The 20,113-nt window shown below is 35.0% G+C and overlaps 1 protein-coding gene across 15 annotated transcripts in view; it reads left to right on the forward strand.

Moving 5' to 3' along the window:
* The window catches only part of PTK2 (protein tyrosine kinase 2), a 380,904-nt gene that overhangs the window by 284,374 nt on the left and 76,417 nt on the right, over window positions 1-20,113 (forward strand). For 14 of the 15 annotated variants that reach the window (XM_074264715.1, XM_074264671.1, XM_074264680.1 and 11 more), the window contains 5 exons: window positions 5,462-5,562; window positions 7,496-7,611; window positions 10,153-10,253; window positions 12,755-12,844; window positions 17,189-17,393. In XM_074264715.1, coding sequence (XP_074120816.1) covers window positions 5,462-5,562; window positions 7,496-7,611; window positions 10,153-10,253; window positions 12,755-12,844; window positions 17,189-17,393 — 613 coding nt within the window. Of the gene's footprint in view, window positions 1-5,461; window positions 5,563-7,495; window positions 7,612-10,152; window positions 10,254-12,754; window positions 12,876-17,131; window positions 17,394-20,113 lie in introns of all 15 variants that reach the window. The other variant, XM_074264709.1, reaches the window with a different exon arrangement.

A 20,113-nucleotide genomic window follows, 5' to 3' on the forward strand; every position in this document is an offset into this window, starting at 1 on the left:
ATTTTGTGAATATAAATCAATTGCTCTTTCAGTTAGCCCAAGCTTTTCCTTGATGGCAAACAGGAGGCCTTCTAGAAGTAGGGTATATATAGATCAAGAGAAATTCATGAAGGAAGGAAATTTTACAGCATGTTTAGGGAATAGTAAATAATACAAAATGGGAAACTACACTACTATCATCATAATCATCTAAGTGCTTTACAAATATTCTCTCATTTGGTCTTCACAACAACTCTGGGGAGTTAGGTGCTGTTGTTATTCCTCATTTTATAAATAAGGAAACTAAGATAGACAAGCTAAATGATTTACCTCGGATGAGTCTAGATTTAAATTCAAGCCTTCTTTAGGCCAGGTCCAATCCTCTTTCCACAGTGCTGCCTAGCTGCCAAAATGATTTAGGACCAGATTTTAGGCATCTTAAATGCCAAGCTGAGAAATGGCAAATCAGGATTCAGGGGGTGGGGTGTGTGTGTGTGTGTGTCTGTGTCTGTGTCTGTAAAGATTTAAACAGGAGACACTCTGTGATAGGCATCCTCCTGGGGAGCATTAGCCTATATTTTCCTTTATTCCAAATTCCTTCTACTATACTACCAACCTTAAATTATTGTTTTTTTCTTGCCTGCTGCTGTATTGGGGTCATTAATGCTATTTAATAGTCTTCTGTTTTAGCTCTTTGTTTTATTAGCTACTGTTACAGGAGTAACAAAGACATCAGAAGATTGAATGCAGAGGTGTAGATATATTATAATAGAGAGAGAAATTAATTTGGGAGACAGTAGATATGGTTTAAAACCTCAGCTTCCATGCCCATTAACCTACATGGTCAGGGGCACATCATTTCATAACAAGGGCCTCATTTTTCTCCTTTATAAAATAACTGGGTTGTGAACTGGATGATCAGTGTCTCCAAACTCTAAACCCTATAATCCTAAGCAGGTCTCTGATAAATGACTACCTAATGAATATTTAATTTATCATATGCTACAGTTCCAAAATCATAGAAAGTAATATAATTAGAAATTTTTATTCTCAATTCACATTCAAAAACAAAAAAATAAAAAAACAAAAACAAGATAATACATTTGAAGCAACATATATATATATATATTATATATATATGTGTGTGTGTATATATATATATATATATATATATATATATATGCATTTTTTAAGCACTGTTTTAACATGCTTTGTAAGACACACAGAATTGTTTATGGGTATGTATATAACTTTCCTAATATTAAATTGGCTCTATAAAAACTTTAAATGAAACAAAAGTTCCACAAGCACAATCTTGATGCATGTGCAGCGAGAAATGTGGAAATCGTAAACACACTGGCTCCCAGGGAATTAGAACTGCTAGATATCAAGTACTGGCTCAACTCATCCTTTATATCTCACCTAGCCACTCAAAATGAGCAGTTGCCTCCTTCCAAACTCCTATCACACTGAAATGGCACTAAATGTCACCCATGTGGTTTTAACTCATACTCCCTCATGCTGTATTCCACCCCCCCCCCCACAGTAGTTATTTCCTTTATTAGACTTTGAGCTCTTTGTGGGTAAGAAACTTCTTGTTTATCTTTATATCCTTCACTTTATCTAAAGAAGTATATTGCAGAGTAATCACTAAATATTTGTTAAATAAATGGTTGTTCTGCACACAAACTAGCCTGTTAGCTTAAAAACTCTTGAGTGAGAAGTGGCAGCTTCTGTTTATGGAAGACTAGTAATACCAGGAGATCTACCCTGAACTTCAGAACTAGTGAAGAGCCATGCCAAGGTCCCACACATCCGACCCACAAGAATTTCTACAATTTGGGACATTCTGATTCTACAAAGTACAGGGGATGCTACAAAAAGTCAGAGCTAGACAGGACCTTACATGTGGTCTAATCCAGCTTCATTTTATGGAGGAGAAAAGCAAGAGTCCTGTCCGATTCTGCATGACCCCATTTGAGGATTTTCAAGATACTGGAGTGCTTTGCCATTTTCTTCTCTAATCCCTACAATGAGGAAACTGAGGCAAACAAGGTTAAGTGACTTGCCCAGGATTACATGTCTAGTTAAGTGTCTAAGACTTGATTTGAACTCATTTCTTCCTGACTCCAGGCCTGTCATACTATCCATTGTGTTACTTAGCTGCTCTTTTTCTAGTAATAATAAGCTCATTTATCTGGAACATTGTAGAGTATGCAAATAGCTGGCACATGAATAGACCGCTGATCTCTGAAAGTCAGAAAGAACTGAATTTGAGTCCTACCATAGACACTAACCCTATGAACTTGAGGCAAGTTACTTAACTTCTATGTGCCTTGGTCTCAACTATAAAATGGAGACAATAATAGCACCCACTTCGCAGGCTATTTGTGAAGATCAGATTTTATGAAGCACTTAGCATAATGCCCGGCACATGGTACGTACCAGTATATAATCAATTTTGGTTATTATTCAAATGAGGGTAACTTACATGAATTACTATATTTATATGTCTTAGAATACAAATTGAATTGTAGAATTTCTGTTTTGGAAAAGACTTTCAGTGTAATCTAATCCAGCTCATACCCCAATATCCTGCTCTGTTATCTACAATGAATAGGTTATCATCTAGCCTTTTTGCCTCTAGACCTCCAGGGAAGGACAACCTATTAACTATTTAGTCTGTCATTCCATTTTTGAGTAACTGTGATTGAAAAGAACTTTTTTTTCTTCTATCAAACCTAAATTCAACATTTTGCATTTTCCACCCATCATTCCTAGTTTTGTGTTCTTGAACCAAACAATGCATTAAATCTCTTTTCTAAAGAATATTCTTTCAAATATTTGAAAACAATGAAAACAATCACACTACATTTTCTCTCCTCCATGCCAAAGATGCCCATATCCTGCAACACAATTGTATGAACCAAATAAGACCTCCAAAATCTCTGTCCTTCAGTTCTTTCCCAGACCATCATTTCTGCAATGGCTGTCTTTTTTCCTATCCCAACTTGACCTTTTGGTGAACCAAATCAGCTCTACACTATCTTATTCAAGTACCTCAAGACCCTTTCCTGTTATCAAATTCACCCTATCAAACCTCAACTACAAATATTCTCTTGAGCCATTGCCTTTGCCCATCCATCCTACCGAAGAAAGCTGATGAAAATCACAAAAACTGGATCCATTATAAATTTGTTACCTTCTTCACCATGACAGTGTAATCCTTTTTATCTTCCTAATTAGTTCATGATCCCACTCATTATAATGGTTTTTCCAGACCTTTTCATTCTTCCTCAAACTTCATTTTCTGTGGTTTGACTTCAAAGCTAAATCTTAGCCCTAATTTCTTCACCTTCAATGTAAACTAATCTACTCATACCTGAACAACCTTCCCTGAAACATCCACAATAAATAAGTGGTCATCTAACCTTTGCCTGAAGACCTCTGGAGAGGAACAATCCACTAACTACTTAGACTGTTCAATCCAGCTTTAGATAGCTCTGATATATAGGAATTTCCCTCTCATCTTCTTATACCAAATACTATCGGTTCTTACTTTGTAATATCTTTCTTATATATATTCCCTCTTCTCTCCTCTTATACTCACCTCATCATTTCATGCAGAACTATTGCAGTACCCTTCTGGTTTATCTTCTTGCCTCAAGTCTCTCCATCTTCTTGTCAGCTATCAAATTGATCTTCATCTCAAGTCTGACCACATCAGCTATCTGGCTCAGCAAACTAGTGACTTTTTTTCAAGATCAAATATAAAATCCCCTTTTTGACTTCTAAAACCTGATGTTCTCTGGCTTTAGATGAAGAATGGCTTTAAATGACAAAGTGAGAAGCTTATATTTGTTCCTGGAAATAACAGCTCCTGGAGTGTAGTAGGAAAAGATTTGAGACAGAGAGACATTAGAATACTTTTGACAGTAGTCCAGGCAAGAGGTTTATAAGTGCCTGAAGTGGGATAGTAGCCAGTTGCACTAAAAGAATGGGTCTGCAGTAGAGATATAAAGGTAGAAACAACCACATTTGGCGTTAAATTGGATATACGGGGGAAGTCAGAGTGAAGAATCAAAGATGACACTGGGATTCTAAACTCAGATAAACATGGCTGTGTCTTCAATGGGAAGAAGGAAGTTCAAAATAGGGAAGGAATTAGAAGAGAAGTCTTTTGGGGAATGTTGAGTTTGAGATGCATATGGCAATGTTGGCAATAGCTATTAGACAACTGGTGATGAGATACTGGAGTGCTAGAATCCCACTAAGGCTAGACATGAGATAATCATTTATCTCGAGCTGATGAGATCACCAAGTGAAACAGTTAAGAGGCTCACAGAGAAGTGAGCCTGCATCAGAACCTTGGGGATAGGTATACTTGCAGTTTGCTCCAGGTGGCAGAGCAGGTATACAGGTAGGAAAAAATCAGAAGGTATCAGGGTTACAAAAATCCAGAGAGATCATCCTGGAGAAGGTAATCATCCCGGTCATGATGTCAGAAAGGGTGAAGTCTGAGAAAGAGTCATTAGATTTAATGATTAAGAGCATTGGTAACAAAGTAGCAATTTTAGGTGACTGGAGAGAATTTAGAAGCTGCCAAAGTTGGGAGAAGGGGGGAGCAAATGTAGGTGGCTTGAATTTTCAATTAATTTGAAGGGGGAAAGGTATATGAAGTTATGAAGTGGACAAAATTGGATCTAGTGAGGGATTTTCATTAATGGGGAAGATATGGACATTTTTTTTAGGCAACAGAAAAGAACCTACTAGATCTGCCCATTTGAACACAAGACGATAAAATATGGGACCAAGGTTGCTTATAGAAGGTTGGTGTTAGCAGGAAGAAGAGTCATTTCTTCATCAGAAACTAGAGAGAATTTTTTGATCAAAGTGGGGAAGGATATCAAAAATTTGTGAGGTGAGAAGGGAAAAAGAAACTCTGCAAATGGCCTTCATTGTTTTAGTGAAGTAAGAGGTAAAGTCCTCATCTGAAAAGGTGGGGAAACTGGGACCTATAGAAGCTTCAAGAGAGACAAGAAAATTTCAAAAAAGGGCAATGTAGTGAATTTAGGGAAGAGCAGAAGAATTTTTTTACTTTTTCTGATGGTAATAAACTTGCATTGTATGTGAAATAAATGCATTCATTTGTTGTATTGCTATAATCACATAATTGTACAAAGAAAATCTATGGAGTTGGATTCCTAACTGAGCTCTCATTAGCCTAAAATTTTGAGTATTATTTTGGAAAACCTTGTTTAGTTTGAAAAAAACAACTATGAAAAACTGTGTTGCATATGTATAACCAATATCAAATTGCTACTGTTAGGGGTAGAAGAGCAGGAGGGAGAGAATTTGGAACTCAAAATTTAAGGAAAACTTGTTTTTACATATAATTGGGGGAAACCAAAATATTCCAGATTTTGAAAAATAAATTTAAAAAACCAATATTTCTATGTTAATTTCTTTTTCTCCCTGCCAGTAACAATGCGTCAGTTTGATCACCCACATATTGTGAAGTTGATTGGAGTTATAACAGAAAACCCTGTCTGGATAATCATGGAACTGTGCACACTAGGAGAGGTATTATAAAATTTCTAATTCTACCTTTTACTTATCTTGAATATCTTATAAATAATCTCAGTAGTATCTTATTTCAGTAAGTAAACTAACTGTATCTGAGCAAGATAGTTCAAAATGATGTTTTATTTATGGTAATATTCTCAAGAACTACTTAATATGGCCTCTATCTGCTATTGTAATGAGAAAGTAAATAAAATTTCACTTAGCTAACAGTCAGATATTGCACACTAGATTTATCAGATCTATTTGCATACAACTAAATATAAAATGTAAGATTTAGGTTCCTTTTTCCCTCCTGACTCATACTATATTGCTGCTGAAGAGACCATCACTTAAAGTCTGGAAGGGAAAACTTGAGAAAATAAGTTAAACCCACATAACTGAGAATGGAAAAATTGTATAGAATTTATGTATAAATTAAGTATATTCTCATCACCTTTTTAGAATGACTTTTACTATATTAGGACAAGGTGTCAAATGTCATATTATTGCTCCTTTTGAAAATTTGAGCAAACAAATAGGAACAATGTGTTTTGAAAATCTTTTGAAGTCTATATAAATGCCAAATCTTATATTAATCTTTTTAAGCAAGTAAATGTTTTATCCTGCTTCTTTGATAATAAAATTATTTTTTGAAATATTTTTCCAGAATTTCTGCCATTTTATCCATTTTTGATGGAAGTTTTTCTAAAATATGTTATTTCTTTGCCCTGTTTTTTATAAACAAAATACTAAAAAGAATTTAATCTTTCCTTAATAACAGGACCATCATTAGTACTATTATTTGCCATAACACATTGGGGTTTTTTGTACTCTTCTGTTTTGCTTTCTGACCATCAGTTGTCATTGCTATCATCAAGAATGTGTGGCTTTGGAAGCTCTTCTCCCATTTTAATTTGTTTATAATATATTGTTTTGTGCGATAATACCATAGGTAATTGCATTTTTATTTAAATTAAGGTTAAATTATGATTCAAAAGATTTTCTTTAGGAAAGGTGAGATTAGTTTAACTTCCTTACATTTTTGCATTATTGAAGCTTCTCTTCTTTTTCCTCAGATTGTACTTGGGTGCAACCTTACTAGATTCAAGTCTCCTCATAAAAGAGTTCCTAAACATAGCAAAAAAAAAAAAAGAAAATGTTTTATTTATATATCACTGCTCCAAATTCTGTAGTGTTGTTTTGTAGACCTAATCCACATCCTTTCTGACAGGAAAACAAATGAATCTGACAGTCTCAAATTACAGTAACTACTCTTTCACCTAAATCTTAATTGTGATATAGAATTGATATCATGGGGTTTTGTTCCCTGAGCATAAGCTCTAACAGATCTTACTTTAAGGCTTTAAGGATAGACTGGGGAATTGCTGGTATAAGTCTTTAGTACAAAAATCAAGCCTTGCTCAGCACCGAGAGACTTATTATTTTTTTTTTAGCCGTAGTAGCTCATAAAGATATAGGCTTGTTAATGTATTAATGGAGGAAGAACACCAATGAAATCATGAAATCTTCAAGTATTAAAGTTAATAAAATAATTCCAGGGAGAGTTAATCCTGAAAATACCAAGGGAACCCAAGAAAACACCCAACTTCTATTTCTACATCCAAAATATTCTTGTTGAGATGTCAAATTTGTATGAATTATTCATTTACATTTTTCTTTTAGTCTGATGTTAATTGTCAATAGAACTTTGTTGTTTTACCCAAAGTATATTCCTCATTTTATTGTCTCTGTTTTTATCAATATTATTATCAATATTACTTGAATAGAGCAGGAGTCTCTTTTAAAGGGGAAAATCATAACATTCTAAAATTGTACAAAATGCAGTTGAATTTGCAATACAGTGATGAATGTGGCCATTTATACTGTAGTCATCTCTGCTTTATTGTTTCTGACAATTTTCTCTTGTTTGTTTTTATCATTGCTCTGAAAGCTGCGATCATTTTTGCAAGTGAGAAAATACAGCTTGGATTTGGCATCTTTGATTCTATATGCTTACCAGCTTAGTACAGCCCTTGCCTACCTAGAAAGTAAAAGATTTGTGCATAGGTAAGAGAACACATAAAAACTCTAATAAATTTATACAACTTTTGGTGATTGAATTATTTTAAAATAATATTGAATAATGTATTCACTTATAGTGAGTGTTTAAAGAAAAAAAGAAATTATTGGAAATGAAGTTCATTTTTTTTTTCCTCAAGATTTGTGATTTTTTTCAAGATTTATTATCCTTCCTGTGACTGTGAAATACCACTACACTGGATGAGATATTTATTAATTTTATTTGGGAGCTAATTTTTCACATAGAATTAAAAAAAATTCCCAAATGAATTTTTTATTACTCTATAAAAAGATAAACATAGTAGAGACAGGTGTACATTGTCTTGAAAGAGTATAAAATAAAAATCCACTGTGTGGAGTGACATCTGCTGAGATTATGATGAATTTGTATTCTGGATCTCTATGTAATATAAATTGTAATTAATTCCTTTAACATTTAAAGTCTTTTTTTTTTTTTTCATTTCTAAGTGCTAGAAATGGGGAAACTGAAGGGCAAAGGAAAGTTTGGGTAAAAGACTCAAACTCTGTAATATACTGTTCAGCCATTTGAAGTCTTTTCAAAAGCTAACTAGAGTGAAAGAGCCTCTTAATTTAAAGGAAAATATTTAGGTTTAAAAAAAAAAAGTCATATCAGGATTAATTATATATTTTCATCCAGTACGTACCATAAATGGTAATATAGAGTAGAGGTACCTGATAATTTGCATTTATGCTGTGCTTTATTATCTTATTTTATCTTCATAAGATACTTGTGGTAGGGTTTATTTTTTCCATTTTACAGATAAAGAAACTGACATTTAGATAGAGGTTAAGTAATTGGCTTACCAAAAAATACTTAACTAATGAATGGCAAATCTCATGGCTCATAGCCTGTACTTTTTCCCACTACTCTGGACAACCTATTTTCTGGGAATAGAAAAGACATTCTTATTTTCTGCAAATTATGAGTAGAACTTTTGTCATTCCGTGTTATGATACGTGAGCCACCTGCCAGTGGCTGCTGGAGGTCTAACTCAGACCTATAAAATGGATTTCTTCCTGTGAAAGGATGATGATGATACAAGGAGACTGAGAGGCACTTGCTGTTCTCTGACCTACCCTACTGAGAGGCTGTTTCATTGTCTGACCTCTCTCCTCTTTTCTCTGCCTCCAATTTATTTCATTCCTAGTCCACAAGCAACACCCGTGTCAGCAAAGGTTGCCTTGCAACTCCTTCAGGTGTTATGATTCACAGCTGTGGAGGCTCTCGGAGAATTGACTTGTCCCTTCACCTAGACATGGTCCTTAACAATTCCCCGTTTTTTGTTTTAGATGCGATTATTCCCTCCCCCCCCCCCCCCCCCAGCATGGTCAGTAAGTTTGTGCATTTGCTATTATCTGCATCTGCACACTGAGGAATGCAAGCAGCACTATCACCTCTGGATGGTTGTAGCAGGTGTTGATCTTGTGAGATATCATGGAGGCAAACTTCCAAAGGAGAAGAGGACTGTAGTCAGTACAGGGATTTAAGTCTCTCATCAGTCTCCTGGCTCGGCCCTTTGATGTGTTGGCCTATTTAATTACCCCGACTAAAAAAGTCTTCCATGAGCTCTTCTTCCTTCCCTTCCCCATGGGTTACCAAAGGAACTCTGGAAGGATCCTACTCACAAACAGCTCTTGGGTGCTGCTGCTTCTTGTGTCCCATGTTCAGGCACCATATGTTATGATACGGGAGCCAATCCCAATGGCTGCTGGAGGTCTAACTCAGGCCTGTAGAATGGATCTCTTCCTGTGAGGATGATGCTTGTGATCATACAAGAAGACTGAGAGGCAGTTACTGTTCTGGTCAATTCTCTGAGAGCCTCCACAGCTCTGAATCATAACACCTGAAGAAGTTGCAAGGCAGTCTTTACTGGCACGGGTGTTGCTTGTGGACTAGGAATGAAATAGAGGCAAGAGGGAAGAGAAGTCAGAGAATAGCAACTGCCTCTCAGTCTCTTTGCATCATCATCATCCTCTCACATGAAGAGATTAGTTCTGAGTTAGACCTCCAGCAGCCACTGGCAGGTGGCTCCTGTGTCACAATTCTGCACATGGAATTTTAGAAAACATTTTGTATAAATAATAATTGCTAAAAGATTGTGTTGTATCAAATCAAATACTGCATTACATGTATTCTTTTTTAAAAATGCTTACATTATCTAATCTTATTCTATCATATGTAGTGAGACACATAAATATCATATATTTAGAGGCACAAAATAGAAAACATGTAATTCTTGGAGCCATAAGACCTGAGTTTAAACCTTAGTTTTGTTATTTACAACTTGTGTGATCTTGGTCAATTTACCTAATCCCTCTGGACCTTTATTTCTTCATTTGTAAAAGGAAGCCTTTGAAGTAAATTACCCTGAAAGGTTCATTCACATATACTTACACAACCCATTAATCTAAAATCTTTTTTGTATCTATTTATAAATATAAAAATTATAGACTAAATTTTGCTTTTTCTTATGGCATAACTTATTGTCCCAAATCTTTCTTCTTCAGGGACATTGCTGCTAGAAATGTGCTGGTATCTTCAACTGACTGTGTAAAATTAGGAGACTTTGGTTTATCTCGATATATGGAAGATAGTACTTACTACAAAGGTAAGAAGAATCTTAAAAATCTCCATAAAAAATAATCCAGAGAAGTTAATTATGTCCTGAATCTTTCTGATGTTATTCTCATAACCCCTTAATACCAATAGGATTAAATTTGTGAATTAGAGCTATATTACAACTGCTGATTAGACTACTCTAACCACAACTTGGCCCACTAGCAAGTATTTTTTTCACATGAAATTTCCTTGTTATTGAAGTTTTTATGTTTTCAGATTATTCTTGAAATATTACTTGAGCTTTTAGTTGACTGGCTAAAATTTTCCAAACTGTAAATAAGAAAGGTTTCCACAGTTCTCAGTTTTGTGAAAAGGTCAGTTTAATTCATTTGGAAAGTGAATTCAAAGGTCATTGAGTTTATTCTTTCCTTGAACTATGCATTCCCTTTACAGCATCTCTGCTGATAAGTAATCATCATCCAATTTTTACTTCAACCCTTTCAGTGCCTGAAAACTGATTGCCACAATAGGCAGCACCATTTTGGATCAAGTTTAATTGTTAGGAAATCACTACTGATACTGAGCCAAAATTTTTCTCCTTATACATTTCACCATATGTTTAATTAAACTGTGAGACAAACAGTATCCCTTCATACCTAGCAATTTATAGAGAAACCGTAATGCTGATGCAAATGAGTATTATTAGTATATTGGTCTGAATAAAAATACTAATTCCCAATTCTGTCTCTTACAAATGCAAAGTTCAGATCATGGTCTTAGAATGTTCCCCATCCTGGCTTTTATCCCACTGCACAAAATTTATACTTTGTCCTCATAGCTAAACCTCTATTTGTCATTTGCACAAATAAATCAAATCTATTTAGCATGATCATTCTTGACAATAATGCTCTTCACATGGGAGAAACAGAAACATGTGAACAAAAAACAAACAAAAAAAAAATTGCATTCCTCAAGGTACTCAGTTTTATGGGGCAAATAACATTTAAACAACTGTTATAGAGTGTCATCCTTAACACCTTACACTCCTCACATGTCTAACCTGGTGCCAAAACTTGCCTTCATATTTCATACCTAATCTTTGAACTCACTCTACCCCTACCCAGGCAGGTCTCCACCACTTCACCCCTCACTTATTGCTGCAATCTTCAGATTGATCTCCCTGCCTTATTTCTCTCCGTGCTCTAGTCATGTTCTATACAGCATTCAAAGGGGTTTTCCTAAAATGAATATCTAACAGTATCATTTGGGGAAGGGGGGGGGAGGGTCCATCTTTTTGGAAGTGGTTGGGTTTCATTCCACATAGTGGGGCAAAAATAGCTTTCCTCTTTTAGGCAGGTATGAATCCATGAATGTAACTATTAAAGTTGGAAGATAATTAAGTATAGACTTGGAATGCAAGTATCCTTGCTAATAAAATCCATCATCTTTCTCTCCGTTATTTCTGGAGTCAAATGGAAACTTCTCTGTGTGTCTATTAAAGCTTTTACAATCTGGACCTTACTGCTAGTCCCAACTTCTTACAAATTACTATTTTCCATGCATTCTATAGTACAATCATAGTTCCTGCTTTTTGTTTCTCATAAATGGCAAAGCACATTCATTTCAGTGCTTTTGCACTGATTGTTCCCCTTATCTAAATGCTCTCCCTCCTGATCTTCAAATGTCTTAGCATTTCCAGCTTCCTCAAAGACTCAGCTCATGTGCTGTCTTCACCTTTTTTTGGTCCCAGCAGATGTTACTTCCTCGTAAATATCTATTTATATACATGTTGTCTCCACTATTCAAATGTAAGTTTGTTTAGGACTAGGACAGTTTTTTGCTTTTTTCTTTGTGTTATCAGAGTTTTGCATAGTCTCTGATTATATATTAATCACTTCATAAATATTTGTTGACTTTTTTTTAACAAGAATAGAAATTCTATTTCTTTAATATCACTAATTCTTCTTCCCCTTCCTCTTATTTAGGCATAGGTATATAATCAACAAAAGTCTCACCAACCAATAATTCATGATGTAACAATTATTGTTAAAGCCTTAAGTTTTAAATCACCCAGTCAGTTGCTACTATCAGGCCCCATCGCTCTGTTTTGCATCTTTCCAACAAAGGACTGAAGCATATGCTATTACTAGTCTACTTAGATTTCTCTTTCAAAATCCTCTTCATGTAGACCAAGAGATATAAGGGATCTCTAGGTAAACTTGGATCTTCAAGATAAATATATGGCTCCAAATCTTGAAAAAGAAGAGCAAAATAATATAGTGGGTTTTAAAGTTTACATCTAAAGAGGAACTATTTAAATTTGAATGACTATTTCATTATTGTTGATTTTGTTCATAGTCCTATATGTTTTGTTTTGTGCTTTTAAAAACATTAATGAAATTAACCAGGGGTGGGGGAGTGTTAGTAGCACCAAAATAAAAAAATTTTAATAAGGTTAAGAATGTTTGATCTAGAGAGAGCTGTAATATTCTGAAGTATTGCAAAATAAGAAGTATTATTGTTATTATTTAATATGCCTCTTTCTTATAGCTTCTAAGGGAAAATTACCTATTAAATGGATGGCTCCAGAGTCGATCAACTTTAGACGTTTTACCTCAGCTAGTGATGTGTGGATGTTTGGTAAGTGTCTGTTTATCATTCATCTTTTTAAGTATTCAAGTCCTAGGAGCAAAATGTTAATTTAAGTTTGTGTTCATTGAGTTATTCCTTGATTTTTGACATTCCGGAAACAGAAATTTTTTATTAGCTATTTTCATTGCATATATTCTTGAATTTGTTATTTTGGAAAGTTTTTCATATTCCTAGAACTACAAATTGATTTCCAAACTGTGTGAATTTTATTTTATCTTTCTTCTTTTTTTCTGATGCTGATATTTCAATAATCTCTGATTATTTTTAATAATAATGATTAAAGGTAAAGAAGTATTTTTAAATAAAATCCTTTATTTTGGAATTTGACTAGCAGATCGCAGTTGGACTGAGAAATCTATAATTATAACATTTTATTATGCTTCACTAAAAAAATTCAGGTATATCCCATCTAAGATAATAACTAATAATGACTGGTTTTTAATATAGCACTTGAAGGTTTGCAAAGTACTTTGCAAATCTGATCTCATTTGATCTTCAAAACAATCCTGAGAGGTATATATTATCTTTGTCCTCATTTTATAGATGAGTGAACTGAGACAGACAACAGTTAAGTGACTTTCCCAGGCCACACATCTAATGTTTGAAGTGTCATCCAGGCCTTTCTGTCTTCAGGTCCTATGATCTCTCCTTTATGCCCTCACTTGCTCTTAAGATGTTTTATTAAAAACAACATTATGAGGGCAATTTTGAAGATAGGTGTCTAATGATAATTTGCTTCTCAAATTATCTAAATAGATAAAATTTATCTAAATAAACGTGAGTTTACATGTGATACTTAAAACTACATTGTTAAGAGAAACTATGTGTAGAATGCCTACTTTTAACTTGTTTTTCTATGTTATCCTGAATAGTCCATCCTTTTTAGGATCAAATTCATCCTTCACAGGTTTTGTTTACTTGATTTATCTAGAGATACTAAAATAAAATAAAATAAAATAATTCCTTAGGGGAAAAACAGAAAATGCAAACTTCTCATAACTTTAAATGTAAATAGATTAGATTGAATAATCCAATACGATGAATGAGGGATAAATTGAATAAGAAAACGAACCCACACACACCATCATCTTTTGCTTGCAAAAAAACTTTAAAAAGACATGCACAGAATGCAAATTAAGGAAAGCCTAAAAAAAAAAGATTATTACCCATCAAATGACTACAAAAAGCAAAAGTTTTGAGACAATGAAAAATAAATATTCAAAAATAAAAATGGATAAACAAAACAAAATATGATGCCAAAAGGAAACCATACTGTTTTAGCATGTAATAAAACCCACTTCAACAACTTCCATTGTTTTTTCTAGTCAGAAACTACCTGGGAGCTTTAATTTCATTCTGCTGCATTCTAATAAGAATGTCAAGATCAATATGATTCAGCTCTTCCAGCAATATTTCCATATGCTGGTGATTGGACAGAATTTCATATGTAGAGTATTAACATTCAGACTGCATTCAGTTGATTCTTAACAGTGTCTGTCCACTTACCTCTACTTCTTCCCCTGACTACTGACAAGACAGAAGGAGGTTAGAGAATTGAGGACCTCTTTTTTTTTTTTTTAATGTTCAGTATAGGACTTATAGGAGCCAAGATGGTGGAGTAGGCAATAAGCTATAACTCTCCCATAATCACCTCCAAGCAACCATAAAATAGTATCCCCAAAATGAATCCTAGAACTGCAGAACCATTAAGAAAATAGAGTGAAAATATATTTTAACCCAAGAAATTTAGATTGGCAAGAAAGATCTGTCAAATGTGGGTAAAAGGGAAACATAGACCAGGACAGAAAGCATCCCAGCTACCAACAACAAGCCCCTCCTTTCAGCAAACCAGGAGTGAGAGATCCTGAACCCCAGTGTGGTGCAACAAGCAAAAACCAATACCAGATCCTCCATGTGCTTTAGCATGTTCAGAGGAATGAACTAGGAGCTTCAGTGAACCCCAGAGAAAGAGGTCTCCTCTAACAGCCAAACCTCTCTAAGCAAACGGGCAGCCATCAATACTGTGCCCTACAAGCTTTAACGTAGCCCTGGCGAAGTACAGAAACACCCTGCCGGCCTTAGCCCATGCCAGACATAATCACTAAGACCCCAGCTCAACCAGCTTAGCTTCCAGATCCCTCTGGCCTCCAACAGCACCAACTCCTCCTCACTCTAACCCCTCAGCAGAGCACCACACACTAGTGTCCTCAGTGGGCCTCAGGACAATATCAGTGCAGCACCATGGTAGGTAAGCAGAAGCTTGACACAGTGCTCCTTCTATCCTGGGAGCAGAGATCAAATTTTAAAGAAAGGAAAAACATCCCCCCCCCCCAAAAAAAAAGAGAAGAAGAAGAACTTGACCACAGAAAGTTATTATGTTAATAGGGAAGATCAAGACAATTTCAGAAAAGGACAATGTTAAAATACCTATGAAAAAAAAAAACAAAGAAAAGTAGGAAGTAGTCTTAAGCCCAGAAAGAACTCATGGAAGAGCTCAAAAAGAAGCTTTAAAATCATATAAGAAAGTTAGGGGAAATTTGGGGGAAAGAAATAAAAATTATGAAAGTGAATTGGGGGTGGGAGGGAGTTAGTAGCTTCTACCACTAATAAAATACAATATCGTGGAATATGATAACTCCAGAAAGCAAAAGTGCTAGGACTACCTGACAAAATAAAGCATAATACTCCAAGAAAAAAATCAATGAAATAGAAGGATTTCAAGTTTTCATAAGAAGCCCAGAATTGAAATAAAAATTGATCTCCAATATTAAGAACCAAGAAAAGTCTAAAAATTGAAAAGGGGAAAGAAAACATAAGGGATTCAACGGAGTTGTATTAAAATTGTGTCACTAGTAAAATAAGTAAAAAGAATATAGATAAATGGAGGTTAAAAGTATAGGTGAATTTGAGGGAATGACATAAAAAATAATTTAAGGAATAAGAAAGGAGTACACTGTGTGCAAAAGGAAGAGCAATAAAATGGGGTAAATTATTTCACATGAAGAGAGAGTATTAAAGACAGTGGAGGGAAACATGGAAGGGTGAATGATGCAGATCAATTGAACCTTACTGTCATCATTATTGTCTCAAAGAAGTAATGTTATTCACAATCAGCTGAATTTAGAAATCTTCTTACTGGACAGGGAAATAGGAAGAAAGGAAATGAAGTAAAAGTGATGGGAGGGATGAAAAAGGTTCTGACAGAAGAAGGGCTGGACTGGGCAGACAGAAACAAAATGCTGTCAAGAAGGAAAAGGGAGAAAGGGAAAAGAGGACAAATAAAAGGAAAAACAGATCATATGTGAATGGGATGGAATTTCTCACAAAATATATGGATTAACCAAATGGATCAAAAAAACAGAATCCTACAGTATCTTATTTACAAGATAGACACATGAAGCCAAGAAACACACACAGAATAAAGGTAAGGGGCTGGAACAGAACCTTTTATACTTCTGTTTACAGACATTAAGAAGTACTCTATCATTTTTGATTAGAGAAATGCACATTAAAACAGCTCTGAGGCACCATCTCACTCTTGTCAGATTGGTTAATATTACCCCACATACTCAAACCCCTCCCTCCCAAAAAAAGGAAAATGTTAATGTTGGAGAAGATGTGGGAAAATTAGGAGACTAATAGCATTGTTGGTGGAGTTGTGAACTGATCCAACCATTTTAGACAGCAATTTGGAAATATGCCCAAAGGGCGATCAAACCTTTGTCCCATGATCTCATTTGTATTATACTTGGTCTCTTACCTACTAATTATAAATTCTATGAAAACCTGCAATTGAGTCTTATTCATCTGTGTCCCACTTTACCTATCACCACATCTTTTACATGGATGCTTAACAAAAGATTATCAAGGCTGATTGTTAAATGTCACCCATTTACCCATTAATCCTTGGCCTTAAGAGATCATTTTGAATGCAACTTTATAAATTTGAGACTAGAGAAAGACAATACATCATATTAACAATTTGTTTACATCCTTGTCACCAAATAGTTTTTTAAAAAATTCTAGTGAAAATATTTCTTTACTATATGCTACATTTTTTTGATGAATTTCTATTGATGTGTCTATATATAGTTACCTTTTTTTATTAAAGCTTTTTATTTTCAAAACATATGCATGGATCATTTTTCAACATTCATCCTTGCAAAACCTTGTGTTCCAAATTTCCCCCCTTTCCTAGATGGCAAGTAATCCAATATGTGTGAAACATGTTTAAAAATATACATGTTTTAAAAGAAAATTTAATAGTGCTTTCAGTTCATTGGGAATTAAAATTGATTAATTTCATTCACTTTTTATCCTCATGCTTCACAGGTGTGTGCATGTGGGAAATTTTGATGCATGGTGTAAAGCCTTTTCAAGGAGTGAAGAACAATGATGTAATTGGTCGAATTGAGAATGGTGAACGGTTGCCAATGCCTCCAAATTGTCCTCCTACCCTCTACAGCCTTATGACAAAATGCTGGGCATATGATCCCAGTAGACGACCCAGGTTTACTGAACTCAAAGCACAGCTCAGGTAGGTAATATTTCATTTTTTAACCAGCAAAAATACATACATACATATACATATTTATGTATGTGTGTGTATGTGTACAGGTGGGAATATTGAGTGTCATGTTGTTCTAAGATAGCTCAAGCTAGAGATCTGTAATCTTTTAATACTTCCCTAATAGTCTGATCCAAGATAAAGTCTGAATATTATTCTGCTCCTGTGCATCTACTCAAATTGAGAACAACAGGAAAACAAAATCACTATATACAAATATATAGTCAAGCAAAAGAAGTTTTCACATTGACCATGTTTAAAAAATATACCTCATTTGGTACTCTTTCACCTCTTTATCAGGATGTGGATAGCATGTTTTGACAAATTCATCCTCTGGAATCATGGTTGCTTTACAGTGATAAAAACTCCTCATTCTTTCAAAAGTTATTTGTCTTTATCATATCTTTGCTACTCTAAAGGTTGTTCTCTTGATTCCATTTACTTCATTCTACATCAGTTCATATGTCCTTTTCTAGGTTTCTCTAAAACCATTTTCTTCACATCATTTCTTACTGCACAATAGTATTCAATCACATTTATATGTCATAATTTCTTTGTGTGTTCTCTTATTTAGAGGGAATTTTTTCTGTTCTTTGTCAAATATGATTACTCATCCTTAGTTTGTTTTGCTTAAGGACTGATTCTTAATCTATCTTCCACCAATTCTCCTTTGTCCCATTCCCAAAACTAATGTATTTTTGTCCCCACCTCTTTGTGTATATCTTCTTCTTTGCTTTAATCAGTTCAAGTGTCAGCTGTTCCCCTTACCTCTCCCCTCTTTATTAAAATATCTACTTGTACATCCTGATTATGTGGAATAATTTCCCCTGACTTTCCTGTCCTTCTTCCCATCCCTCAGTATATTTTTCCTGTTTCCATTCTTCCCTTAAGAAGGGAACCTAACAGAAGGAATTTGGGGATTTCTGACTTGATATTAAACCCAGGTTCTTTGCATGGAGGATCTGGGGTAGTTCTGTTCTTTCTTTCTTGGGGATATTGAGTGTCATGCTGTTCCAGGATATAAGAGACAGCGCAGGATGGGGACCTGTAATCTTTCAGTTCCCCCATAGTGGTCTGATTCAAGGTAAAGTCTGATTATTATTCTTCAGGCCTGACCTTTGAAAATTGTTTGTTGTTTGATCCCAGTAGTAAGCTCTGCTAATTTAGGGATACAGAGTTTTATGTTCACTTTAGGTCTAGGGTTGCTGATCTAATTATTCCTCTGCAAGCTTCAAAGACACATTTGACACTGCTGCTTACTTCTGAACCCAAGTTTAGAATTATCACTCAAGAGAACAATATGCCTAGGCACAGGTTCTCTCATCAGTCCATGCTGGATCTCTGACCCAGAAAGAGGTTATGGGTGATAAATTTGCCACAATATCTGGTCAGACTCCATTCCCAGTACAGACCTTTCCACCACCAGTCTCATTGTGACTTTGTCTTGAATTTCCCCATCAGGATTTGATCTAGTGCACTTTGTAGATGTATTTGAAGGACTTTTGAAATGAAGTATGTTGTATTTTATTTTTTATTTATTTTGTTAAACTTTTCCCAATTACAATTTAATCAGTTTTGTGAGCTATAGCAGCTGTTTTGACATTGCAGGTATAAAATACTTTTATGTGCAAAGAGTTACAAATATTTATTTTTCAATTGGAGATCTGTTACTTTGGATCATAGAATCATGATTCCCTAGTTTGCTATGTACCGTGTTTCCCCGATAATAAGACCTATCCTGAAAATAAGACACCCACATACTCTTTAATATTCCGCTAAAATAAGCCCTCCCCCGAAAATAAGCCGTATCGAACTTACTATGAAAACGGTCATCATGGTGATCCCCTGCGCTATATGCTGCGTAGCGGTACCTTCAGTAAGCAGCGCCGCCCTCCCCTCCCGGGTGAAACGCACGTCGCGCTCCGAGCTGCATCCAATCAGAGCTGCAGCAGTGAGCGCGTCATCCTCTTCTTCCCTGGTGATTTGCTTGCTGGCGCTACTGAGAGCAGCGCCGTGGAGTAGAGCTGAGACAGGACCATCTAAAAACTCGGTAAGTTCAGTAAGCGATGGAGAATAAAATAAGCACTCAGGGGGCATGATGGAGGCTAAAAGGGGCATGATGGAGGCTAAAATGGGCATGATGGAGGATAAAAGGGGCATGATGGAGGATAAAATAAGCCCTCCCCTGAAAATAAGCCCTCTGGTGTTTTTTAGTCCCAAAAAAATAATAAGACAGTGTCTTATTATCGGGGAAACACGGTAGAATGAAGCTATGTTGAATCTTTGAGTCTCTGGAGATTATATATATATATATATATATATATATATATATATATATATATATATATATTCCTTTCATCAATGCAAACTTCAATTTTTATGTGGTTTCTCATCTTCTGTAATATGTATTCAAAATCTTCTAAATCTGCTTAAGCCCATATGCTAAAAATCTTCTTTTTTTAATATTATACATACTAATATGCCACAAGTATACTTAAAGAGAGCTGAAGTTTCTTTGATATAAATACTTCCTACAGTGGTATAGATCTCATCACACCTATACTTTCTTATTCTTTGTGACTTATCTTTTTTTTTCTGTTAAAATCTCCTCACATGATGAAGCCTTAATTTTTTAACATTATGTTAGTGTGAATGCTACATATTTGCTATTCATCAGGCTTTCCTCTTGC

Source organism: Sminthopsis crassicaudata, chromosome 1 (genome assembly GCF_048593235.1).
Source record: "Sminthopsis crassicaudata isolate SCR6 chromosome 1, ASM4859323v1, whole genome shotgun sequence".
NCBI lineage: Eukaryota > Metazoa > Chordata > Mammalia > Dasyuromorphia > Dasyuridae > Sminthopsis > Sminthopsis crassicaudata.